The sequence below is a fragment of the Photinus pyralis genome, unplaced genomic scaffold (genome assembly GCF_008802855.1).
Source record: "Photinus pyralis isolate 1611_PpyrPB1 unplaced genomic scaffold, Ppyr1.3 Ppyr1.4_LG8, whole genome shotgun sequence".
In the NCBI taxonomy this organism is placed as follows: domain Eukaryota; kingdom Metazoa; phylum Arthropoda; class Insecta; order Coleoptera; family Lampyridae; genus Photinus; species Photinus pyralis.
The window spans coordinates 5,748,122-5,775,710 of NW_022170819.1; the positions used below are offsets into that span (position 1 = coordinate 5,748,122).

At 35.4% G+C, this 27,589-nt stretch overlaps 3 protein-coding genes and 1 long non-coding RNA gene across 7 annotated transcripts; 2 read left to right on the forward strand and 2 right to left on the reverse strand.

Annotated features, from left to right (window-relative positions):
* The first annotated feature begins 4,674 nt into the window (after positions 1–4,674).
* LOC116178663 lies at positions 4,675–5,943 on the forward strand. Its single transcript, XM_031498232.1, has 6 exons — positions 4,675–4,781; positions 4,834–5,034; positions 5,085–5,168; positions 5,214–5,361; positions 5,413–5,546; positions 5,599–5,943. Exons 2-6 carry the CDS (start codon positions 4,977–4,979, stop codon positions 5,901–5,903), a joined length of 729 nt encoding a protein of 242 aa, XP_031354092.1. The 5' UTR covers positions 4,675–4,781; positions 4,834–4,976; the 3' UTR covers positions 5,904–5,943.
* A 4,752-nt stretch (positions 5,944–10,695) lies between these two features.
* LOC116178662 lies at positions 10,696–11,841 on the forward strand. The gene is made up of 5 exons (XM_031498231.1): positions 10,696–10,831; positions 10,881–10,964; positions 11,014–11,161; positions 11,212–11,345; positions 11,392–11,841. Exons 1-5 carry the CDS (start codon positions 10,771–10,773, stop codon positions 11,694–11,696), a joined length of 732 nt encoding a protein of 243 aa, XP_031354091.1. The 5' UTR covers positions 10,696–10,770; the 3' UTR covers positions 11,697–11,841.
* A 4,762-nt stretch (positions 11,842–16,603) lies between these two features.
* On the reverse strand, positions 16,604–16,948 carry LOC116178664. Its single transcript, XR_004146885.1, has 2 exons — positions 16,820–16,948; positions 16,604–16,767 (listed from the first exon to the last, which is right to left on the reverse strand). It is a non-coding gene; the product is annotated as an uncharacterized LOC116178664 (long non-coding RNA).
* A 5,269-nt stretch (positions 16,949–22,217) lies between these two features.
* LOC116179342 lies at positions 22,218–24,038 on the reverse strand. 4 transcript variants are annotated; one of them, XM_031499122.1, is made up of 3 exons: positions 23,431–24,038; positions 23,096–23,378; positions 22,218–22,945 (listed from the first exon to the last, which is right to left on the reverse strand). In XM_031499122.1, the coding sequence occupies exons 1-3, from the start codon at positions 24,034–24,036 to the stop codon at positions 22,287–22,289; spliced, it is 1,548 nt and encodes a 515-aa protein (XP_031354982.1). In that variant the 5' UTR covers positions 24,037–24,038; the 3' UTR covers positions 22,218–22,286. The 4 variants fall into 4 exon arrangements, with proteins under 4 accessions (XP_031354982.1, XP_031354981.1, XP_031354983.1 ...); XM_031499121.1 differs by having other exon boundaries at positions 22,997–23,378; XM_031499123.1 differs by having other exon boundaries at positions 22,218–22,666; positions 22,725–23,378.
* Between the last annotated feature and the right edge of the window lie 3,551 nt (positions 24,039–27,589).

A 27,589-nucleotide genomic window follows, 5' to 3' on the forward strand; every position in this document is an offset into this window, starting at 1 on the left:
TAGAAACTTTACGTGTAAAGAGTGTTTAATGCAAGTTCTATGCTAAAGTTCGCGCATGTATAATAATTATCTGTTATAAGTTAACCTTGTCAATGACTGTTATAAATTCATTATCAATTAAATGTAAATAAATAAATGACATAATTAAATTTACGTTACTGTACTTTCTTGAAATCTTACAAATTATTTGAAATTTTAAAGCTGGGCTAATGCGCCTTAAAAAGAAGTCTACCGTCTATATGTGATATAAAACATAATTGGCGTACATTTACATAAACAATATATTTCCCTAAATTCGCCTTATATAATGACTTTTCCGTCGCTTACTTACATCATCTTTAAAAGCGCGCTTTATTGACAAAGGGGAGATAAAACTTCGAGAGAAGGGTGCACTTAATGTAGCATGACTTTATGTTCGCTCCCGTTTCCTTTCTAGAATTTAAAACGGAAAAATGTTACAGGTACCATTTCACTGCGGCACTAATGAGCATTCACCTTAGAAATCCTAAATTCCTTCGTATAGCTTCCGATCGACAGTCATTTGTTCGACTAATGGTGGGCATTTGCATGATTGTCTGATGCATTTGCATTTCACAGTGGAAATGCGGTGGGAAAATGACATTAGCAGGGGTAGAATTTCAGAGCACAATTACTATTTTAATAATGAGGGTAGTGTACGATCGTTACGCTGCGATGAAACGACCTAGGTGCATTGTTTAAGCTCGTAAATTTCGCATTCCTTCGAAACTTAAATCTTTGCAATTAATTTTGTATGGCACTGCTCGAGAAAACGTACGTTTGCTACATAACGATTTGTGGTAGACATTTCTGTCATTCCACATTGGAGAGCTTATGATAGACTGGCACCAACCAGAAAAATGGGAATTCGTGCAGTTATTTTCCAATGTTGGGAATAGTTGGCAAACTTCTCGAATGTTGCCATAATTAAATTTCTTGACAACTGCTTGGAGATGAGAGGGCACGTCCAGCCCGTTATTTGCGGAAGTATTTTGGTACTAGGGATAAAAATCGTTGACCCAATTCGTTGATCTCAGTCAAGCCTTATTAATTTATCGCTTTTTCTGTTTGTATTTTGGGATGTCTAGGGTCGAGACATTTGGGGGTATATATCTTTTCTATTTCCAGAGACTTCACTTACTATATTATTCCATTTTCAGTGCTAAGGAAAAATGTAGAAATCAATAACAGAAATTTGTTTTGAACATATCAACAGAATACCTACATGCACTTCGTTTATTTGTCAATATGGTTTCGCGAATTTGTGCGGAAATTATAATATCTGAGGATTAGCTGGAAGATCACAGCTTTTGGTGGGATTTTTACAATTGATAATGTAACTGAATGAATGAAAAAACAGAAAGTAAATTCCATTGGCATCGTAAATAATAATAATAATAATATTTATTAGTATTTTAGTGCGGTTCTTGCGAAAGCACTAAAATAAACGTCAAAAGATTTACAATAAGCCAAATACGTTTTAAACTAAGGTTTTACAAATTGATAGAATTCCTCCATATTATAAAAACAATTTGACACCAATAATTCTTTTAAATTTTGTTTATAGTTTATTTTTTTCGAGGATGTATTAATAAAACGTGATAGCGAGTTAAAAATAAAGGGTTGAGATTAACATTGGTGAGGGTGTGTAAAGGGGGCGCGCTTTGCAGTTAAAACTTTTCAAATTTTATATGTGCACAAAATGTACCGCTTCATACGGATAAGGGGCGCGAGTCAGTTTATTGGCGATAAGCATGCGCATTTAGAATGGTCAGATCCCTTTTGCCGAGCTGAAAATGCATAGTAGATTGAAATCGAGGCTCTCAGATTGGCTGAACAGGGGACGCGGCCTCGAAATTTACGTTGGGTTCGTTTCGGCAATTATAAATAACAAAAAAAAGGGAACGGAGATAGGTAAAAGCAGGCATCAGTTAGCTATAACGTGCTGGTCATCAGCGCTGCTTGTGATTACAAAAATTAGATCGCTCGGTTAACGTAAAAACAGAAGTAAAAGGGTCGAGTTTTACTCGCATAGGCTACGGACGTTTCTATGAGAATTTTATTTACAGAAGCATCTAAGCAAGCACTTTTTATAAAAGTGAAAATATGGTATTGCCAATGACTAGGACAGTGTTTCTTTTTTAAATTTTTTCTCTAATTATTATCTTATATAAGATATCTGATGGAGTTATCAAACTAGTTATCAAATGTTCGTCGCGATTTTTTAAAATATTTGTTTAAGGGCTGTTATCAACGTTTTCAATTGGTGTATAACTTATTTTCTCAAAGTAAAAAAAAACATTTAGAATTGCTACCGCAAAAAGTACCGCAGAGCCCTAGGTTACATGACCCGAGGCGGCAGACCGTCGATTTTAGCATACTCGGATAGGCCAAAGTAGAACTCCATCGGTTAAAATTTTGATTACTCTCGGTCAGTGGATTACCTCCCCTACTAGTCGCAGGTAGCCGTCCATTGTAAAACTTATGTATTTGTCCTCGCATGGGCTAGTTAGAGATGAAAATAATAGCATAACTTGTGCACAACTCACAGGCGACCAGCTTTCCAGTGGGCGGCTACCTGGGATGATTGACGTGACTGTTTTTATACTAGAAGACGTCTAAATACATTTGATCAAAAAAAAAAGTATCGGCATAAGATGATGGGGATGGCTATAGTGAAATCGGTCACAGAGGTATAATTATAGCAAGTAGGTACTTACTTACGAGCAGATTCCGATAAGGAATTTCCTTGATTACACCGCGAAAGTTTTGACACACGGGCTTACTTTAAACTTGCCCTAGGAGGGAGATACTTGCGTCCCGATTAACGCTATCAGTTTCCAGACTGCACCATCTACCATTCAGATTTTATGTTCTAGCTTCAAACCAATTGGCCAACCTTTCCATCGTAAATTAGTGACTTTACGGTATGAAACAAATCTAACAAACATCGGCGTAACTCAGAAACTTAATTACTTTCGAAGTTAATAGAACAATTTCTCGGTTAGTAATTAGTGCGAGTAAATGGGCTACATGTACTTTCACTTTCTGGAAACAATTAGATACTTTTCTCTGGCAGCATTTCATTACAGAAGTCGACTACAAGAGCGATTAGTCGTCGCACGGATTGAATAGAAAATTAAGGAAGAGAGAACTTTATCAAACTCACGGAAACTTTTGACAGATGAAAATTGATTGTCAGTTTTGGGAGACGAGGAGCACCTTCAAATACTTTTCGAAACATTAAAGCACTTAGAAATTCTTTCGTTGAAACAGAAGTACGTATGAAATGTCGACAATTTCAACTACTTCAAATATAATTTAAAATGTGAAAGACATTCGTATAGTTTCATATTATATTTACTTGAAAAACAACAATTTATAATTTAAATGCTCAAAAAAAGCTCAATCCTCCGAAAATCTTCACAGCATCATTAGATGGTATTCAGAGAATATTCGGAGAGATACGAGATGCGTACGGCAATCTTAAGGCAGTCTGATGATTTTGAGCAAAAATTGATTGTATTTCATAAAGTATTCACAAAATCTTCAAAACATCTTAAAACATTGTTTATCAAAGTTAAGAATCAAGAAATCTTGAGAAAATCTTCAGAGATTTTAGAAGACTTTTTGAAGTCAACAGACCCATAGGTACAGGGTTCAAAAGAATAGCAGCCAAATGTCAATAATTTTGAAAAATCTTGAATAACTTGAAAACCTGCTGAGCTGAGCCACTATTTTCAGTCTTCAACGTATTAAGAGGCTGTGAAGCAATAATTTCAGACGGAAAAGAGTCGAACAACCGGGGATGATTCAAAATTTCTAAAAGGCCTGAAAATTTCGTACGGCTGCAAATATTTTTTAAGGTTCTGAATATTCTTACTGCACAAAAAACTGGAAACTCGAAAGAATCTGGCGGCAGAGGACGCTAAATAGTGTGAAGACTAAAGAAGAACAATTAAGATATTATTGAGGACCTCCTACCCAAGTTTGCAAAATCGAAAAAATTGAAGATGATCCTAAGGGCGATAAATATTGACCACACTTTGGGCCCTGGACGAACTGACTGGCTTTGAGGATTTTTGAGACCTTTAAGGTCTTGCTGACTCAGAGAATTCCGAGAACACTACATTTTCCAAAGATGAAAAATTTCAAATATTTCACAATGAACTTTGGGTACCGAGAAGCTACTGAAATAAGGTGCTTTAATGCCATGAAAATATTAGAGATTCTAAAAACAGACACGGAAATGTTCACAGCCTAAACGTCTGCGATAACGTTGAGGACTAAAAGAGGATTTGGGGCACTCTAAAAGCTGTACCCAAACTTAAATTCTTTTAAGAATAGAGATCTTGAGAACCTTGAAGGCCCAAAAGCATTCCAGAGTCGAGTGAAAGATTTACGAGTGCCAAAGGCTGGGAAAGCTTTGAAGACGGTGGATCGAGTCTGAAGAAACTGAAACCTTTGGCTTTGTCAAGACCCCTTTTTCTAAAGATATAGAACTAGATCATTCATGTAATTTGCAAATGGTAATCGATCCAATAAAGATTCTTGGTTGACGCAAATTGGACTCTCTTTTTATGATAACATTTGCGATGCTGTAAATTTATTTTGACCTCAGTACTTTATAGCCTAGTATTGACGACACTAAATGAAGGCCGGTGGGTTAATTTGTTTAAATGGTTCAGCCTTACAAGCTTCATTATCCACCCATAATCGAAAAACGAAATCTGGGCCGTACGTTCAAACTTGAATTTCTGGCGGTAAGTCGTCGGCGTTGCTTTTTTGAATAGCATTAATGATCAATGAATTTAGAGCGGTCCGCATAAAAGTGCGCCTTTATTACACAGAAGAGGTAATTGTTGCAATTTGTCATCATAATCGAATTGTAATTATCGTCATTTAATTGTAATGGGTATAAATACTGAATAGTTCAACAACTTTGCGTTCTAAAGAAGATGCATTTCAGTCCAGTAGCGTTTTACTTGACCATCATTGTACCTTGCCTAGCTTTGCGTGAGTAAACTTTCGCCGCCTTTTCGAAGTCTAATTGATCGTAATTTAAGCTAACATTTTCAAGAGGTGCAAAATTGATGACGACAAGTGCCTAAAATCCAGTGTGGAGTACGCAATTTCCAACTTGGGAAATGGTGAGTAGGTATTCGTGGAGAAGGTACTTTGAACTTTTAAAAAAGGGCTGGAGGAGTTGAAGATTGGACCCCTCGATCCACTAGTGCTGCCGGCTATAGAAGTTCAAGCAATTCCTGGTCCCATCAGCTTATACCAAAAGTACTCAAATGGCATGTACCGGAACTTTACACAATTGAAAGTTGTGCAGTTTAAGTGGGTAGCTCTTAGTTGGAGCACCGTTTTTCTCATCGTTTGTATTTTCAGGGTAGATTTGGATAAATGCCAGATGTACTTAGAAGCATTTCTTCCTACCATATTTTTCAGTGGAGACTATTCCATTAAAGGGAGACTTTTTCTCTTAGAAATTGACTCAGATGGTACAGTAACTGGGACGTCTAGTAGGTCAACTCGACCTGTAAACTCAGCTGTAACGATTATTTACAATTTCAGCAAATTCAACGCTTTTTGCCAATATGACATGTGTCAAATATCAACAGAACAACAACCAGCATATAAAAGTAACCGATTTGCAGGCTAACTTCGTTTGGGGAGAGATTCTTATTCATTTTGGTGACGTTTTCAAAGGGAATGATAAACTTAATGAAGAGTTTGATAAAAGTGTAAATGAGAATATCGCAGCATTTTTGGAGATTTTAAAAGAGGACGAAATGGAAATCCTAGGCGCATTAATTAAAGATTACGCCAACAAGGTATTTTCAACATATTCCGTAAGCGAAATTTTTGAAATGAGTTAAATATTGTTTGGTAGCCCATTAAATTTGAATTACAATCTCAGATATTTTTTTAAATCCTTGAAAGAACTCAATTTTAAGAGTTCTTTTTAAATACCCTTAAAACACATTAGGAATCTCTTCAAATTAAATCCTAGTGGTTTTCTAAATGGCAAAATACATGCAATACAAAACACCTTCAATAGCCCATTGGTTGATCTCTTTAAGAATGTACCAATCAAAATGTTCCTTTGCAGTGGGAATTGTTGATGCAAAATTATACTGCAGAATGAGTAAAAATGGAGGACTAACCGCTCTACTTTCGTGGGTTGTGCTAAAAAAAGGTGAAAATTATTGGCTCAGTCTTTACACCAGACATTTCGTACTTTACTTTTACTTTTTGAACCGGTTCGACCGGTTACAAATGTAGGTTCCGTATCGAAATGTGTAGATTCTGTGCATTTTATAGGGATATTATGTCACTTACAGCCCATAGATCGTGTATAGGTACTTTTGATAATCAGCAAATTTTGTAGAATTTGTTGATTCTGTGGTGCTTAATATCTTGTGACTCCCGGGTTAATATATAGATTCTGTACCTTCTATACATATATTGTATTGATTCTGTTATGTACATACTGTAGATCCGATAGAGTTCTGAGAATTCATGCCATTTGCTCATGCCCCTGAAATCATGCAGATTGTGTAAACCTGGTCGATGGTGTCTCATTTATCTTGTAATTATTGAAGGGACTACTTCTTATTGCTCGGTACGCATTATGTTTTGGACGGGAGTAAAATCCTGCGTAAAGTGTAAATACTTTTCATAACATGAGGCGCTTTTACTGGGTAATCGACGAATTAATGAAAAGAGGAAGATATGACTTCACGAGAATTTTTTTGTGCGAGATAACAAAAGGCCAAGGAAGTAGCTCCTATTACGAGCTGTTCTCACTAATGGCAGCTGGGCTAACCTACGCATTTCGCTTTTGTTACCTACCGCATCGTTTTCGTTATGATACTTTAGTAAAAGCACAGCGTTTATTATTCCTGTGTCACACTCTGGGACATTCAAAGCCATCTCTCAAGTGCTCGAGATTAATAGTATAGCATTTTTTGCGCTGCCGGATTCGAAGTTTGGATACATTTAAAAGTTACATCGTGTAAGACTGTGGGCTTTCGAGGGATTCTTTCAAGTACATTATGTACCAACCCCCGTAAGCTCAGAAGCTACTTCGGTATAAAGTTGGAAGGCAAAATCTACAAGTATAATCACTTTATACGAGCAAAATGCCGAATAAGTAGGCTTTAATAAAGAGCAGTCGTCAATTATGAATGATTAAGGGTATTTCCGCTACGCGCACAAGTAAAATTAATAATGCAAATTCTCAGCACAACAAATTCAAAGGTCGATTATCTAAAGGTTGGGTTTAACTTTTCACTTTATTGGAGAATATTGAATCTACTCACTTGCCAGAATTCCTTACATTCTCCAATGTTTAGCTTAGTTCAACTTTTTTGTCAAAATCGGGTCGCTGTCTCTATTTCCTTGTGATCTTCCCATTTGTGTAACATTCGAGTAACAGTAGTTTAGTAATCTTTAATAAAGGCAGCCATACAGTAATGAATGACTAAGGGTAGTTCCACCATGCGTAAATAGGTAAAGTTAGTAATGTAAATTCTCACCAGTCATCCAACGTTACATTTAATTTCCACCTTAATTTAGCGAATTATTATAAAAGGGGCAAATTTGAATAAACCCAGTTGTAGAACCGTACGAAGTAATGGGGAAAGGAAGAGTTTAGTGAGATATAACGTAGCAAGTAAACAACAGTCTGCAGCGAGTATGTATGTTCCAAAACAGAGCACGTGTTCTGGAAGGCTCATTCTTATTTGGCCACCCGGTACACGAAAGGCTGTACCGTTGCTATAGGGGACCATTTACTCCAAAGAACGTTAGGTTAAAGGTACCGCAATTTTTCGTTTTTTATTTTTGTTTAAAATTGGTTCTTTTTTAAAGAATAGGGTAATAAGTAAATTTTTTCACTGACTGTATAAATTAAAAGAAACTTTTGCCAGTCTTGAAAAGGTGCCAATATAAGGGGAATCTTTATTCTCTACTATTTAGGAAATCACAATAGCAAAAAATTAGGTTTCAATTTCTGTAGAAAATTAAATAATAATATAGGGGCGACGATAGGGAAAATAGGATAAATAAATAAATAAATGTGTGAATTGAGTTGCTGGTTTTCGACATCAATGCACCAGTTTGCACATTTCCACCTCAGACTTATACCCAACAAGCAACTTTCAAAGTGAAAACCAAATTTTAACAAGAAAATTTTTGTCTCTGAATGAAGCTAGCACATATTAATTTGCAAAATTTGTTTGACTCTCCCGCAGGAGCTTGTTTGTGAATCGGAGCAGTTTTTACACCCCAATTTTAATGTATGAGCATATATACAAGGCGCTAAGGCTTGAAACTTTAAAGAATGTTAAGGTAAGCCTTGTCCGCACAAAATTTAGTTAATTTCGGGACGCAAAATTGGGGTGCTTGGTGATTGACGAAGTAATAAGAAGAGAAATATTTCGTTTTGCTTTACGGAAAACGTCGGCAGGTTGTAAGGAAACAGACGACGAAAAACTAAGGAAACTGGTATCATGTAGGTACTCCATTATTACGACTCTTTTCCCTAATGGAGGGTGTGTTATTTTACGTAGTTAGCGTGTCTTAACATATTGCTTCGTTTTCGTTTCGCAGAAATTTTCGTATAATACCAGTGTTGTTTATTATTCCGCTATCTTCTCATACGGTAGCAAATTCAAAACCATCCCTCAAGCGCTTTGAGATTAACGTACAGTATTTTGTGTAGGGTTGCTGGCGTTGCTGCATTCGAAGTTCATGTAGTAAAAGTTATAACGCTACGGGATTGGCAAAGATACTATAAAGACACTTTCAACTACATTATGTATCAAGGCAATCTGCAAGTATATAATCCTACATTTAACGGACAAATGATAAATAAGTTGTGTTTAATTAAGAGCAGTTATGAAAGATTAAGGCTAGTTCCGCTAGGCGGATAAGTAAATTTAATAAAGCAAGTTCTGAGCACACCACCTTCAAAGGGCGATTATCTGCAGGTTGGGTGTAATTTTTCACTTTCTTTGCAAATGGAAGTTTGAAAGTAGTCAGTGGCCTTCCTTTATTTCCAATAATCAGCCTAGCTACAATTTTAATAAATAGTTATAATGGTGGTAACGTTTATATTTTTTTGTTTACGGCTATCGATTTCGGCTGGAATTGCCATCATAAGGCCTTGCTATAAAATATATGAGGTGTAAACTACTAATAAATTAACATAAACAATGGAGACATTCATAATAAATAACAGCATAGCTACACTTTTCGGTCAAAATAGGTCGCCCCCTCCCAATTTATTTCTTTGTGGTCTTCCTTTTCATGGGCGAAAGGGCGATTATCTGCAGGTTGGTTGTAATTTTTCACTTTATTTGCAAATGGAATTTTGAATATAATCAGTGGCAGAACCTACCTTTATTTTCAATAATCAATCAATTTTCTCCCAATTCATTTTTTTATGGTCATCATTTTCATTCAGACGATACCCCACCAAATTCTTTCGGAAGCCGGAAGATCTATCGAAAAACGGCTACGAAATAATGGGATTCTTAATTTGCAAATTATACAATTTTGAAGTGTTCCTTGTCCTTATTTTGAGATCATGAAATTGTTGAGCTTTTGAACTTCGATTAACAGAATTTCATGTGATCTAGAATTGTTTTTGATCGATATGCACTTTTCTAATGTTGGAGGAGGATTTAAGTTTCAACTGTTGCCTTATTAGTAGTACTATTTTCTAAACAACCTAATTGGAAGGCTTTTCAACTTCAGTTTATAGTTTCAATTCTAGTACGCTCATAATTTCCTTTTCTTTTAATTAATTATCATTTCCAGCTTTATTTAACCTTGATACCTGGACAATTGCACTTTGTCCTGTCTCGCGTAAATAAATTCGGGAATTGCAGCCGTGTGTACATAGACAACTTGTTATCTGAGATCTGTAACACCAACAAACAGCTCTTGAAACGGCAATAACGAAATTGGGACCATTTATGTTATCAAATTTTTAATTAAGAGCTAATTCCTCTTCAAGGGATCATACCAATGTTAATTTCTTTAAATATTGAGTTATTATCGAGTCGTGATCGTGGGGGCTCATCAAGGCATCTTCATTCCAACTACCGAGTGGGATAGCTCCAGTTCCTTGTTTCTTCTTTTATAGTGAAATTGCTGGAAACGGCGGAACAGAGCTTTCTTCCTTCTTCATTTAAAAGTAAGAAGTTCATGATTATTTTATGGGATAGTTGTACGTTCATTATTGGCGCCATTTTGTAATAATAACTTTACATTTCGAGGATCTCTGTTTAGTTGTAAAGCCGTAATTGAACGCAATTCTTTAAACTTTCTCGTTTCATACAAGAATCATGATCATTTACAGGAAGTGGGTGGCGCTCAACTGTTTTTAGTAAGACACGAGGAGGTTTACGAAGGTTGTTATACCCTACCAACTAACACCTATGAAGTATCTGATGTCCTGTTGTACGTTATCGTCCCTGAGGTAGCGGACCGTTTATGCGGTGGATTTTGAGAATTTAATTGTTGTCTTCTGTCGGTCTGATTTAAAATACGACTTCAATAGTTAACTTACACCATTAACATTGACGTTACCTTGCTACCTTTTTTTTTATCATGTTTGGCAACTTGAAGCGGTTTGCAAATGTGGCTTGTTGGACAACAAGTTCTATTTGCATAGTAATTGATTTAATAACTGGTATAAAAAGTGTACACCACGCAATTTGCATTGTAAGAAAAATGCGTTTCTGTGCACAACTCGCGTTTTGTCTCGTCATCTTTGCACCATGCGGATCCTTGCGTGAGTAAACCTGCACCGTTCCTAAGGGCTAATTCTGCTGTAATTCCAGCCAAAATTTTCAAGAGGTGCAAAATTGAAGACAACGAGTGTTTAAAATCGAGCGTGGAGAATGCAATTTTGAACTTAGGAAATGGTGAGTACGTATACATATAGGATTAGCACTTTGAAAGACAGACAAAAAGGGCTCGAGGAGTTGAATATTGAACCTATCGATCCACTGTCAATACCACCGCAGGAGTATCAGCCAATTCCCGGTCCTGTAAGTTTGTATCAGAAGTACTCAAATGGCATATACCAACACCTATCAAAATTGAAAGTCATGCAGTTTAGGTGAGTCGTTTCTGGTGCAACACCGTATTTTTAACCGATGGCATTTGCAGAACAGATTTGGATAAATGCAATATATACTTGGAGACATTTTACCCTACTATATTCTTTAGTGCAAACTATTCGATAAAAGGTCAACTTGCACATCTTGAGGTTGATGCAGAGGGAATAGGGAATGGGACTTCAAGTTCGTGTATCCAATGTGCAAACTCATTTGTCATTTATAATTTTAGCCAATAGCACCATGCTGGTCAACGTGACCTGTGAAACATATCTGCAGAATGACAAAGAGCACATAAAAGTAAACGATGTGCATGTTGAACTCGTTAAGGCAAAGTTTGAAGCTCACATGGGTGAAGTTTTCAAAGGGAATGACAATCTTAATGAGGTCTTTGACAAAACTATAAATGAAAATATTGAGGCGTTTATGGAAACTACAATCCCAGGCGAAATAGCCGCCCTAGGCGCATTATTTAAAGAGACCATGAACAAGGTATTTTCCAAATATTCTGTGAAAGAAATTTTTGAAGATAATTAAGCACAGCTTCTTCATTCATACTCTTTTCCTTCCCACTTCTGAAAAGCTAAATAAATTACTTAAACGATCTTTCTAATTTAGCGTAATTGTAGATGGTTTTATACAAGTATGTAATCTCTTGAGACAAATAAAAGAAACGAGAGAATGTTTTTAGTGATATCTTCAGATGACATCATCTGTATGTATGTCTTTGAACTTTTCTTTACAAAGTTTGGCAAATTCTAGAGACCTATCCATTTTATTTTCCAATGTGCGAAGTCTAATAAATTCTTGCCTGAGGTACTCTAAAGTAGGTATAATTTCTTGACTCAGGGACATGCAGGAGAATTGCTTAGCAATATCAAATTAATCGTAAACTACATACCATCCAACCTCCAATTCAAAATCTCTACTACTCCGACGGGCGGTCTTTATTTTTTAAGGGTAAAAACTACCCCTTTTCCCCAAAACCCATAAAACTATATATTAAAGCTTAAGGTGAGTAAAAGTTGGTTCAGACGAGTTGAGTAATGATTGTTAGAGCCTTTGGAAATTGGAACATTACTTCAAAATATTTCAACCCTTAAAAATTAACACCTCACAGGCAACAATACACTTTACCTGTAAAAACGGTCTTAAAGCGCTTTAAAAGGATAAATTCGGTATTGGTATCAGTATGGTATACGTTTTTGTGTAGACCGATTTTATCCCTAGGTACGTTTAAAATACGATTTTTATTTATATATTAATAAACCATCTAAAAAACTTTCTACGTTAATAATATGTATATAAATAACCGTTTTTTAGCATTCGTTTTATAAACGTGTATAACACCACTTTAATACGCATATAAATCGTAAATCAATGAGAAATAATAAACGCATAATATTCCTACAAGACTTCAGCAACATCCACCAGACATTTATGCGTATTATATACGTATAGGGTTTTAGTCTACAATAAACGCTTTTTATACGGAACTGTGTTGCTAGGGCTATTGTGGTTTAATTTAAAAAAAACTATTTACCCTCAAAAGATTAATATTTTACTATCGACAACAGTTTTGTTCAGTTTGCATTTGGAACGAAATATGGTGTTTGCTACGGGGGTTCCTTCTGGATTTGAAGATTACCATCGGTTCCGCCCGGCAAGGCAAACCGTCTTCTTCTTAGGCTGCTCAATCGATAAAAATAAATGCTCCGGCTAACTCAAATCGGTGGGCTTTTAACTCTTTTGAAACTGCGTAACAAACCTTGACCTGCCGCTTACCAATCTCCTGCCTCAACTCCTACTCCTCCCTTTCCTTCCCCTCGTTCTTCGTTAAAGACATAGGCACATTGGAACCAAATAGATAATATATTGAAATGATATTAGAGATACAAACAATTTACAGGGATCTAGCAGTTCTTCTCTCCTCCTGGTAAAAACCACTAGCTTAACAATGACAACTAAACTAAATAAAAAATCCTATCAGGTGAAACTAATTTACTCAAGGGGTGGCCATCCTCTACAGTTTGAAAATTGCAACAACAGGTAATCGTTTTTTAATCCAGCGTGGGCTGGGACTTATTTAAATAAACACAAAATTTATCCTACTCTTTGGTAATCGTTCATTGGACTTTAATAAACAATCAAATCAAAAATTTTTTACTATAGCTTAATTACCAAAAAGTGGAATTTTACAGAATGTTACAAATTTAATTAGACTAACCTTTACAACATTTGTACAGCCGATCTTGTGAACTGCTCTTTCCTCTGGTACAGGGTGGATGTGATGAAACCTGACACTTAGGTCTCTGTGACTTCCTAGGGGGTGGCTTGAATTTAACACACGGAAACAAAAATCCACGGTGCCTATCCTTCCTCGGAACGAAAGCAAAGTTTAGCGTTTGAACTGAAACTTAGTCCAGGAAATCCTTCGCGTGGCGAGTGGGAGTCGGCTAGTTGCCAAAGTTTCTACACAGCACGTGTATTTAATTTTATTTTATTAGTTTATTAGCTTTGACCGCCTGCGGGAGACGGTTTTTTGAGTTAGCGGTACGGCAGAACACAAACTTCTATGATCACTATCCGACGGTAAACCGCGATGGTTCGACGTATTATTTCACCAGCTGTTCTTGGGGCAAATATCTCTCCGAAACGCAGCGCTCCTTCGACAAATGACCGTACGGCACTAGTAGGAAATTCCACCTGGGGCAGATCCCGAAATTCTGCGCCTTGAGGACTTGGGCAGCACTTTGACTTATATATCCTCGAGAAATCACAACGTATCCTAACGCGATTCACTGCATCCAAAGTAAACTGGGGTGAAGCTCAAGGGTTCGCCAAAATATCACCTGATTGGAACCTGGGTCTTCTTCGCCAAAAAATCAACGCGAAAAGAAAATAACACTTCGAAACGGGTGCAAAAAGCACGCAACTGCGAGCAACCGAAATAAGCCGGTGGCTCAAACCGCCAAGTGTACCAAAACGATCGCTCAAGGTACGTGTTGACCGCTTGACGTACTAACTGCGAGTCTTCCCAAAAAAAACGATCACTCAAGGTACGTGTTGACCGCTTGACGTACTAACCGCGAGTCTTTTCTAAAACGCTCCCTTCTTCAGAATTGAAATGAAAAAACCACACCCAAATTACCATAAAACAAAAATGGCTCCCGCTAGAAATTCTCCCATTGGTTTAGATAAAGAAGACTTAACCCACTCTAACTTCGTCGTCAACCTCCAGGAACTGCTGAATAAACTGATCTCACGGTTTTCTGCTGATGACGTGAAAAACTCCTTATCTCCTGACGGCTCGGTGCTACATCCGCTCCTATTCTCGGTCTAGACGGCGCCAAAGTTGATAAACGAACGACAAAAAACTCGCATTACTCATGATGACGTCAATCAGCTTTGCACTCTTCCCACGACGAAATTAAATCTGAGCGAAATTAAATCTATCGGACCATAGTCTTGAGCGAACCGAAATGCCCAAACACAAAATTTCTAACCGGAACAAATAATGAAATATACAGGGTGACCTTCACTATCATGACAAGAAATTTCGAAATTTTTAATGAAATTTGGCGCGAAATCAAACCACTCGTTACATGTTTAACCTCCTCCGTGTTTGCATGCATTGTGTGCGATGGAAAAAGTACCGGAAGACCGCGCCCGGAATAATCGTATCGCTATAGCTCGTGACATCTGAACTTATTTTCTAGTGGAAGAAGCTTATTTTAATACTCTTTATTTTGACTTATAACCCATAGTTCTATTTTGTTTCAAAATGGTGGTTTCTTTTTAAAAAAATTGCTAGGGGAAGACCCTCATTTCCTGTAGGTACTAATATGGGTTAACTACATCACTAAGATTTCTCGTATCAGTATCGCTTTTTGACAACGTTTGAAAGGCATAGTTCTATTTTGTTTCAAAATGGGGGTTTCTTTTTAAAAAAATTGCTAGGGGAAGACCCTCATTTCCTGTAGGTACTAATATGGGTTAACTACATCACTAAGATTTCTCGTATCAGTATCGCTTTTTGACAACGTTTGAAAGGCATAGTTCTATTTTGTTTCAAAATGGTGGTTTCTTTTTAAAAAAATTGCTAGGGGAAGACCCTCATTTCCTGTAGGTACTAATATGGGTTAACTACATCACTAAGATTTCTCGTATCAGTATCGCTTTTTGACAACGTTTGAAAGGCATACTTCATTTATCCTATTTTTGACATATAATAATCGTTTAATTCGACACAAAGTGTTACGCTCCATATTTACGTTTTTTACGTAGGAAACGTTTTGTTTTTCTCAAATATTTCACTCTATGTTTAAATAGACGGATATTTGATTATCTATCTATATAAGTGAACTTCGACACTTAGATCTCACGTATGATTATTATGTTTTAGACACGTATAAAATACGTAATTTTTTTTTAAGTATAATTGTCGTTCACGTGGACAAGTTTTGCGCTTCGGACCAGGTACATTGTTTTGTTCAAAATATTCACGCTAAAATAACGTATCGCCTTAAATTGACTGAGTGTACATAAGTACTTTATTATGTTAGTAAAATTTAGTCCACCCACCTTACAACCCAATAAATGGCATCAGGCTAAAGGTGACGTGATTCTGAAAACGTTAGCAAAATGGTGACGTGATTCTGAAAACGTTAGCAAAATGTTTCATTTCAATAAAAAAAAACATGTAAGCAAAGTATGGAAAAATTAGATCTGCGTAAAACGTTAATATTTCAGACGACACTTTATCGTATAGTTATACTACATTTCTGTGCGGAAAAATAACGCATAACTTTGACGATAAAATTACTTACTTATTAGTTACTGCATGTAAATTTGTTGGACATTTGAACGCGAATATCATCGCCCCAGCAAGCAAACTTTTTTTAAGCGCTTTGATAGGATAAATTCGGTATTTGTAGTATAATAAACGTTTTTTTGTAGACCAATTTTATACCCTACGTTTAAAATACAATATTAATTCATATATATAAACCATAGAGATCATGTTCTACGTTGATAATATGTATATAAATCAACGTTCATTTAGCAACAATTTGATAAACTTTGATTTAACATACAGGTAATATTGGTTTACTTTAATGTAATACCATTGAATAAAATAGTGTTTTTATTCAATGGTAATACCTAATGTAACCTTGTTACATGTTAAATTCACCCTAAGTTACTAATGGGTCATACTATATATGATGTGAACGATGTGTTGCATATTCTTAGGATATTTTCGTCACTAGCTATCATATAGGATGTCATAGGTCACATTCCAGTTAGATTATCTTTTAAAAAAGGAGACCGTTGTAAAAGGCAGATTATGAACGGCCATTGCTGTGCAAACTATACAAATTTTGAAAGAAAAATTCGTTAACCGATCTTTAGTTGCACAAGCATTCATAAATTAATTGATTTTTGTGATATTGAGCCAGTTAGGCATACATTGATTAATTTTACCCAGTATTGGGGATTTAAAGGCCGCTTACTTTTAAAGCCGAACTGGGTATGTAGTTGTCCAACGTCGTTTGTGTCATTCTATGAGTAGTTTATAGCTTTTAGTGAGAGGTACGTTGTCCGAGACCTAGGAAAAACAAAGTGGTTGAAGTTCGTGTCACCTGTTGGTCATTCCGTACCCGTAGCATATAGCGTCCCTGATATCGGAAGTTACTTAGACATCGTCAACATCTTCGCAGTCCACGCTTAAGTTAGGTAGCCAGTTATTGAAGCCCTCAACGACTTGGTATGTCTTCATGTAACCTATGACATCCTATATGATAGCTAGTGACGAAAATATCCTAAGAATATGCAACACATCGTTCACATCATATATAGTATGACCCATTAGTAACTTAGGGTGAATTTAACATGTAACAACCTCTAAAATACGAATAAAAACTAGGTATATTCTACGTATCAAAATTACGTATTGTTTTTGTCATATATTAACGAAACCGTTCTAAGAAAAAAGTAATATTGACTCCTCATTGGCGAATCACAGTCTTTTAATCAGTTTATTTTAAATTTACGTACTTATAATTTATTATAAAATCAGAAAATTAATTATTTCCAACTTCCATTAAAAGTTATAAGGCCATTAAAAAAATATCGACTAATTTCGAATTTGCAAAATACTACTTTCTAAAGTCTTATTCTTATTAAAAACGAAAACGAATACCTTTACTAAATTGTCCTATATAAAAAAGAAATATTATACAAAACTATAAAGATTGAGTACTGCGAAAAGTGCAGCATCTAATAATGCAATTTCACATTTAAATAAAATGTGCGTAAATAACAAATGGCTTGAGTTGGTGCGAATGGAACGAAACATGTTTCTGTTATTTAGTGGTTAAAAGGTCCATATACGGTGTTCGAAGATTGAAATGTTCCCATGTAGTTAAAGTAAATTTTAATTATTAATCTCAATATATTTTAAAATCATTCAAAACTGCCCCTAAGATACTTTTATTTCATATTATATTATACTATCCCTGAGGTGATAAATTATTTTTCCAAATCTTGTAATTGCGATGTCATTTAACAACGTTTTACACTTTACGGATTTACTTTCTGGCATAATTTCAATCCAAGGCCCATAACTCTTTTAATAAGACAGAAAATACCCCCTTGATATTGGCCAACCGGTATGAAAACCACAGAAAGCTTTTATAACGTAAATTAACCCAAGCGTTTATTGGTCGTGATTATTTTAACCACACATTTTTTTTCTGTTTGTTTAAGATGTGTAGCAATTTTGTTAGGAAAACAAGATTTATATGCCCTTATTCACCTTTTTTTAATTAGACGCTTGCGATATATAATTCTCTTTGATTAAAAACATGATTCATATGAAAGCTCTCTACCACGTCATTAATCTCGTAAGTTAAACATATCCGAAGATTGTTAGTGCAGCTCAAGATGTGGTTAGTCTAAACCACCAAAGTTAAGTTTGACTAAAGTACTGAAAGCTCACCGTATTAAATCCTCCGTTCTAATTTCCACACATTTCGCGTAATTTTTTTCTCAAATACGAACGATCCGTGCCGCTGCGGTACCAAATGCGCACTGAAAGGCGTCGGGACGCCTGGGCTTTGCGAACGCTACCGCCCTTTCCCACCATCAGGTTTAGATATCTTTGAGTCTTTGAGATTATCTCGCATGATCCAATTGAGTGATAAGTGAAAAAAAGTGGCGCACCTCCATGTTAATTAGTGCCTAATGAAAGCTTGAAAGATAAGCGCGAAGGCGTTTGAGAAATACGATCTTAATTAACTTTAAAATTTAATTAGGAGTTTTGAAGACTCGGTAATGACAATAGCGCCGTTTCAATTTTAAGAAGTTTTAATTTCTTATAAATTATAGCTTGAGAAATATCCTTGCCATTATACGCAAGCTGTCTTACAAAATTAAATTAACGTTACTATATTGAAATAATGAACGAATTACAACTAACAATATTAAAAAGAAAACGTCTAACAATAATTTTTATCTGAAAACTATACGTGCGTTCTAGATTAATTGGCGAGATACAAGAAATTTGACAAACATATTTTTATATTGTGATATTACGATCTGCCTGATCCAATATTCAATCTTGCGGCGCCACTTCCGGTTTAACCGGAAATCGATGCAACTTTTGTTTTTCAAATACAATGATTATATTGTGTTATTTAAGATATTTAAAATTTTCCGTACTACATAAAATGTGCATGTGTTTCATATACAAAAAAATTGAGAAATTCGTGATTCAGTATTTAGAAAATTTATGAAACTTAGCATGCCGTGTTCCATACCTATCACACAGAAAAAGACATACAATATCTTGTTCAATGTTTTGTTTTTAAGATTTACTATTGCACGGTATGATCTCCCCAGGGACATGCATCCTGAGTTTCCTGACACAGCACACGGCATGCTAGATTTCATAAAGTTTCCAAATATTGAAAAACGAATTTCTCTATTTTTTTGTATATCAACCATATGCATATTTTATGTTGTCGTACACCAAATTGGTTGCTCTTTTCACATCGTAAAAAATATACCTATGCATTGCATTTGAAAAACAAAAGTTGCATCAATTTGCGGTTACACAGGAACTGCTACCGGAAGTTTGATTGTGCGATCAGATATAACTATATTTAACAAATTTTTCATATCTCGCCAAATAAAAGAGATATTGAGACCCTCTTATCTCGAACGCACTGTAGATTATCAAGTGAAATTCTGCCTCGTTACGCTTATACACCCAAAGGTTCTCACAAAACTTTATTATTTGCTACGTACCTAATATACCTTCTAGTTTGTTTAACGTTTGAATACGTAATAAATTCATAACTCGAGGTAACAACTTCCGACGTAGCAATTTACGCAATCTTACAAACAACGACACCACAAAATTGAAAATTTAAGTTATTTTAGATACAATCAGAAATTCCACTTCATTATTATTATTACACCGTAGAAATACTAGATTGATAGCAATATTTTTCCTCTCCTAATAATTTTCCCTTTTTTGGGATTTCTCGAGTGTCTCTCATTTACTCTATTGTTAGATTGATCTTCCGAATACACTTCTACTTATACTCGTATTTCGATAAACTCCAATTTAAATTTCTTCTGATCTTCTAATCCTCTCTCTGCAATCCTTCGCCATTACATTCTGCAGGTTCTCTTCAACATCAACCATCCACGTGGCTTACTGGTAGAGCGTTGGGCTACATAACCGGAGGTTAGGTGTTCGAACCTGGACTGAGATAAGAATTTTTCATCTGTGACAGAGATAGGAATTTCCTTAGATCGGTTTTGAGCATTCTGCCGACTACTCCGAATTAGGTTTTCCTGCAGTTTCCTAATCCGTAAGGTAAATACGGGAACAACTTACGATCTTCTGCAGTGGCACCTTTAAAAAGCATTATGTGGGTCACTGTAATTGGGCGCAAGCCTGTTTAGGGCCCAGAACAAGAGATAGATAATAAATAAATACACAGACTAGATTATAACGACCTCTTTATCCAAATAATCCAAGGTATATTGTTAGACTATGCAATTTATCGCTATCTGTACCAGTCAAACGTGATGCTATACCAATCTTTTCAGATCTCAGAAAGATTCCTATTAAAGCTCGCTTATCAAACTTTAAGTTTAAGGCCCTTTAAGAGCTTTAATGGTTTCTAAGTGCATAGAAGGGTATTCAAGTGGTACCAAGGACCTTCTAGAGACATTGAGTCTTTAAAAGCCGTAGAACTCTTTTATACGATATAAGTGCTTGCATTGAAGAGCCCCTTAAGGTCTGCATGGGTCTCTGCAACAATCTTGCAGTGACATTTAGGGTCCTTGAAATTCTCTCTTATCTTTCAGAGCCAAGCTTTTGAAAGTTTTTTTTTAAGAGTCCTTTTTGAGTGTCTCCGAAAGTTCTCAACCTTTAACAGACATTTGAAATAGGCGTTCTTATTTCACGGAGTTGATATTAGGTGGATTTTTTAATCTATCTCAACTTTCACTTTCTTATGTGAATTTTATCAATAACATTTTTCAAATTACCCCCGGCTAGCATGAAATGAAATTAGATCAATTATTGAACGAAAAACCGATTGAGAAACGGCTCCTTTCCCTTCTTAGCGGAATCTTGGAATTTGGTTTTTAGTGCAATTTCCTGGTTAGGAAATAACAATTTATTACAACGTGATATCCACGAAAGTATGTTTTTAAAATCAACCTCAATCCAGCTTCACCCCTTAACAATTTCGAAAGAAAATTCAAAGGGCTGTAACTTTTGAACTAGTAGCTCAATCTTGGAACTGTTTGAAATTATGGATTCTACAGGCCACATTCTATAAGAAATTTTTTTTCCGGGTCGATCTGAAACAATTTTTTTTCGGGGCCCAAAAAAAGGCAGTGTATAACCTTCCTTTTTTACCAAAAATCGACTGCACCAAAATTTCTCGGGAAAACACTTTTTCTTATTAATTTTGGTGCGTAGAATCCAAAACAATTCGTACTTTTTCGATCAGACTTCTCAATCAAAAGTTATAGACTAGAAACCAATTTCGAAAGAAAATTCAAAGGGCTGTAACTTTTGAACAAGTAGCCCAATCTTGGAACTGTTTGAAATTATGGATTCTACAGGCCACATTCTATAAGAAATTTTTTTTTCCGGATCGATCTGAGAATTTTTTTTCGGACTCAAAAAAAGGCAGTGTATACCTTCCTTTTTTACCAAAAATCGACTGCACCAAAATTTCTCGGGAAAACACTTTTTCTTATTAATTTTGGTGCGTAGAATCAAAAACAATTCGTACTTTTTCGATCAGACTTCTCAATCAAAAGTTATAGACTAGAAACCAATTTCGAAAGAAAATTCAAAGGGCTGTAACTTTTGAACTAGTAGCCAATCTTGGAACTGTTTGAAATTATGGATTCTACAGGCCACATTCTATAAGAAAATTTTTTTCCGGGTCGATCTGAGACAATTTTTTTTTCGGGGCTCAAAAAAAGGCAGTATATAACCTTCCTTTTTTACCAAAAATCGACTGCACCAAAATTTCTCGGGAAAACACTTTTTCTTATTAATTTTGGTGCGTAGAATCCAAAACAATTCGTACTTTTTCGATCGGACTTCTCAATCAAAAGTTATGGACTAGAAACCAATTTCGAAAGAAAATTCAAAAGGCTGTAACTTTTCAACAAGTAGCCCAATCTTGGAACTGTTTGAAATTATGGATTCTACAGGCCACATTCTATAAGAAAATTTTTTTTCCGAGTCGATCGACAATTTTTTCTTCGGGATTAAAAAAAAGGCATTCCTTTTATTTTTTCTCGATCAAACCTTTCCAAGTCTAACCCTTTTTACCAAATTTCAAATCCGTTTAGGTAAAACACTCAAAATTCACACTTGTTAAATTGCAACAATGAAAGAGAAATTTTTCGTAATGTGCTTTACAAAACAGATAAAGCCAAGGTCCGGTTTTGCTGTACAATGAAATTTAAAGACTCCGGGGAAAATTTCGAATATAGCGAAACGTTGGGGTTTAGTATCGTTCTTAATAACGTCTATTCATTTTGTGCACTATAATAATATATTTGAGGTGTGAAATTGAAGCGCTAGTTTTTCTTGCAAAATCCGCCTTTTACAAATTTTGCAATAATGCCTTGGCGATTATTGGTACGCTTGCCAAAGGTAGACAGGCGATACGCTATAATTTCAGCAACAAAGCATAAAGTGCTCACACACAATCCCCCGAAGAGTATCTTGAAGGTAAGGTGTAAATGATTTAGTTTGATCACTTTTGGTTGGGGTCGGCTTACGTTTGCTTTAAGCTGTGTCGGTGGAAAATGGTTTAACTTAAAACCATGCGCTTGCAAATTGAGTACCGAGCTACTAAACTTTTGAAATATTGGCAAACCCTTTCTGCAAACGATTGACGTCGAAATGAACCTGGACGGATTTTCCAAAACGTGGAGGAGAGGGTATCCGCCCTCATCTAAGAATAGGTACTCCAGCTTCATGCGTTCTGCATCAAAGTCAGAAGATAAAGTTACCACGTCTTCCACTGCCACTCTTCGGTAACAAGTGTAATGGTTGGTGGAATACTCGTACTTGAGTCTCCGATGATCCTTCTCGTCTAAAAAAATTTGCAACAAAGATTCGTTCTTCGGCATTGTAAGGCATACTGTGTATTTTAGATTGACAATGTCTTGAACGTTAGAAATTGATGGAACAGGCTTGATATAGTAAAGAAAGTACAGCAGCTTTCCTGAAACTAACCCCACAATGGTGAGACTGGAAAACCACATAGTAATTAGTAACGCACGAGTAATAAACAACTTCGGGTAGCGCTCCACATTTTGCAGTAGTTCTACTCGAAGAACTGTTAGAACACAGTACGAGAAAGTGTCCGGTGGGGACTTACGTAAGCCGAATGCGTATAGTATTACAGCTATCAAGACCATGCTGACCCACTGCAGAATTTGGGTGTGAATGCCGTTGTTTTTGGTAAATGCCTCCCACGAGGAAGGTTTCCTTGTTGGCGTCACAAGGCGTACTCTTTCGATGCGTAAAGGAGGGGTTATATCCATGTATTGTGTCAGTGACACTTCCGTTACAAAACGTAAGTCAAAGGATGATGATATAATTTCGTTAGGTCCACGCGGAACTTGGACATATTGGTAATCTACACCTAGTCTACTCAAAATCTGAAACAAAGTCATGGGGCACATTTGGAGTAAGTTTTTAACTGGTACTAACCAAGTGAGTAAACTTCCAGATAAATGTTGTATACGATCCCATGTCATGCGCGCTTGTTAATGACTCCCATGCTGAAGTGTATCCTATTCTCAAACTTCTACCCTCCCATTCTTTTGGTGGTTCTTCACGGAATAAGACCGGCTTGTCGTTGTCCCAGGGACTTATCGCTTCAAATTGGCCATTGTACGAATAAGTCATTACAGTGGACTTGCCTTCTTCCGTACACTTGCAAATGACTATCTTCCAAACGTAATATTGCTCGAGAATCCTCACAGTATCGTAGATTGGTTCTTTATCATCAAAAATTATTAGGAATTTCGCTGCTGGATACCACGAACCAGAGTGCACCAAATAAGAGGCGGTTCTCTCAAAATTCCTACTTGAAGCGATAATTATGTAGACATCGACCTTCAGCCGGCTGAAATTCAATATGGGTTGAAGGTCATCTTGAAGAATCACCGTGCGATTGGATATCTTCAAGTTTCTGTACTGGTCGCTCAGATTTAATAAGAAAATGGTATCGGTCTCACTTGCGCTAATGTCTAAGATTCTTTCGAGACAGCTTTCCAAAGCGTCATTTTTTGTATCTTTTAAAACCCAACACATTGCACTGGTATGCAAGAGCACGAAAATGATTACTGCTTTCCTTGGTTTCATGATCGTGAAGTGATGCTTTTTCACCTTGCCGGGGTAATGAAATATTCACGATTATTAGGCGAGTAATTCTAGAAAACGTTTCGATTGGAATCAAATACACGCGTCATTATTTGACATCAAACAACCCCTAATTCCTATCCGCAAGTTTATGCTTCGTCAGTTAATATCTAGAATCACATTACATTGCGGTTTAATAAAATAATGGAGTAGATTCGTTTACAAAGTGATTTCAATCAGCCAGCGTTGAATACTTTAATCTACAGCGCTTTTTTTTGTAGTTATAAACCTATATCTTTTTGTGTACCTACACTGTACAAGTTCGAAACAAAATGTTGCAAACTGGAGCCTCCCAAAAATGTTATCTTTCTATTCTTATCCCTCTATTATACGGAGGTCGTTTGATAAATCTCCTGTTTTGCGATAAATAACAATGATACAGAGTCAAAATAGCTTTCCTATGTCCGTAGTAAATAAGTAAAGTGCAGAAATCGCTTACGAAATCTTGCGGATTCACTAAAAACGGGGAAATTTTCCCATCTGCGGCACTTCTATAATTCATATTTAGAAAGAAAGACACAGGTAATTTACAAATTCAGTAAGATCTTTGGAACACAAAGGTACCATTTCGCTGCAGGTAAACTGCTTCACTTCAAATTGAATAAAAGGAGTATTTTGTAACATATTTTGTAGAATACAGAGTACATTAAAAAATAGGGGAAGTGTTCCCGTCCGCGCTACTACTTTAATTCATATTTAATGAAAAAAAGGCAAATGAAATTCACAAATTTAGCGAGACAACAGGGGATGCTTTCTCGCACTTTTTTATATCAAACTGAATAAGTAAAGGTGAAAGTGTTTAACGAATTTTGCCAGACTCGTAAAAAACAGAATACATTTTCAAGTCCAGCGCACATTTATCCATTTCTCATGACCTCTAGAGTCATTCAAACGACTGTTCGAATATGACCATAGCTTCCGAACAAAAAATGCAGCGTCAACGTTTCCCCATTGAACGGTGCGGCGGTCTGATCATTTTAACATTACGAAACAGGAGAAACCTATAAAAGGAAAATGTTCAAGGTCAAAAACGTTCCACTTTAATCCCTTAAGGGGATATTATGGCACGCCATTTTACTATTTAGTGACAAACTGTTTAAATATTAAAATATAATACATTTGTTATATTATTTAAAAAAATCAAATGTATGAAAACAATTATTATTATGTCTATACATAAAATTAATGTATTAAATTTATGCCTAGACATAAAATAAATTTAAAATATACGGCTCAGAATAGGGAAAGTCCCGAATTATAATTATGTCTATACATAAAAACAAATGTATTTTATTATCATGTGACATAATAATAATAGATTTTTATTATGTCGTGACATAATTATAACTTAAAACGATTAGTTGGATAATTAAATGAGTGTCATGAGTTGTATTATATTCTAAGGTAGAAAGAATTATATCTTTAATATTTTGGAATTAGTATAATTTGCTGTATTATTATTATGTCACTACATAATTTTAATTTACTTTCCGTATTTATTATTATGTCATGACATAATAATAAATGCGTATTTAAAATTATGTATAGACATAATAATAATATTTCTGCCAATTGTCATGACATAATAATAATACATTTTTGTTCCCCTTTTTTACATTCGATACAATTCCTTTTATGTCTATTCGAATTATTATTATGTACATAATTTTAATTCGGGACTCAGTAATGCTGAGCTTGGCAACATTGTAAATTGCCGAACCGGTAACTGACACACGGCCAGAAGATTCCCTTTTGATACCTCATACATAACCACAAATGCCACATTTAAAATATTTAGAAACCTTATGTGTTAAAAGATGTATTTTATTTTAAGATTCCTTTTGATATTTGTTGCATAATCACAAATATCACATTTTAAGTCTTTTGAAACCCTGTGTGATAAGAGATGTACTTTATGACTTTGTTTAATATTTGTTGCATAATCACAAATATCACATTTCAAATCTTTAGAAGCCTTGTGCAATAAGAGATGTTTTTAAGATTCTGTTTGATATTTGATGCATAATCACAAATGTCACATTTGAATTCTTTAGCGACGTTGTGTGTTACAAGATGTCGCTTCAAAGCACGAATATGTAAAGTCCCTAGATTGGTAGAGTACCGCAATTGATTTGTCCACTCCTTTGGAGTTAAAATGGCCGCCGATAACATCTGACGGCATCGCGGCATCGTGTTGATATCATAACCACAGATCATAACCTGCTTTCGTTGATATCACTGTTGATATTCGTCAATTCGTCATCGTGTTTTCGTGTTTTCGTGTTTGCCAGAGAGAACGTGTTTCGTGTTATTTGGTTTAAAAAACTGAAACAAAACCAGTTATTTGTTCCCAAACAAGCTTTATATCCACAAAACTCCATACAACAAAGCTTGGTAAAAGCTTTAATTTTTATTTGCAGTTGTCACTTCAGTCCCGGAAGTACGAAAATAAATTTTTGTAGATTTATCTAGATTAAATGTGACGTCTTTTCAAATTTCCCACCAAAGTGTTGGAGTCAAAATGGCGTCAATTGCGGTACTCTACCAATCTAGGGACTTTACGAATATGGTTTGTGGCCATGCCACATTTAAATTATTTAGAAACCTTATGTGTTAAAAGATGTATTTTAAGATTCCTTTTGATATATGTTGCATAATCACAAATATCACATTTTAAGTCTCTAGAAACCCTGTGTGATAAGAGATGTACTTTATGACTTTGTTTAATATTTGTTGCATAATCACAAATATCACATTTGGAGGCCGTGTCTCAGTTACCGTTTCGACGATTTGCAATGTTGTCAAGCGTAGCACGACTGCTTTCTGAATTAAAATTATGTACATAATAATAATCCCGGAATTAAAATTATGTACATAATAATAGTTCAGGAATTAAAATTATGTACATAATAATAATTTCCGTATTATAAGAATCAATGCATAAATTCAATTGGCGTATTTCTTATTATTTCGTGACATAATAATAAATGCGTAATTAAAATTATGCGTAGGCATAATAATAATTCTGGTAATTCTTATTATGTCATGACATAAATGTAATTAATTTTTCTTCTGTTTTTTTTAAATTGTAACCAATTTATATTCTGTCATTAAATAGTAAAATGGCGTGCCATAGGTTATGTTATTTTTTCACCATTTCATAAACGTTACAAAATTATGTAATGCATGTGTTTCTAATTATACCATAATACAATTACTACTAATTACTGCAATTTTAAGTCTTTTTTCTCCTTTTAATTCTTTGTAGTGCATTTGGAATTGATACTAGCTTGGTTTTTAAGTGTTGGTAACCTCAACACAACAGCAATTGTTTAATGAGGTACTTATCTGCGATTCATCTACTCTTATTTATTCGTTTTGGTTTATTATTTATTAGAATATATACAAATTGTTATTTTTTGTCTGTTTTTGTGTATATACAATG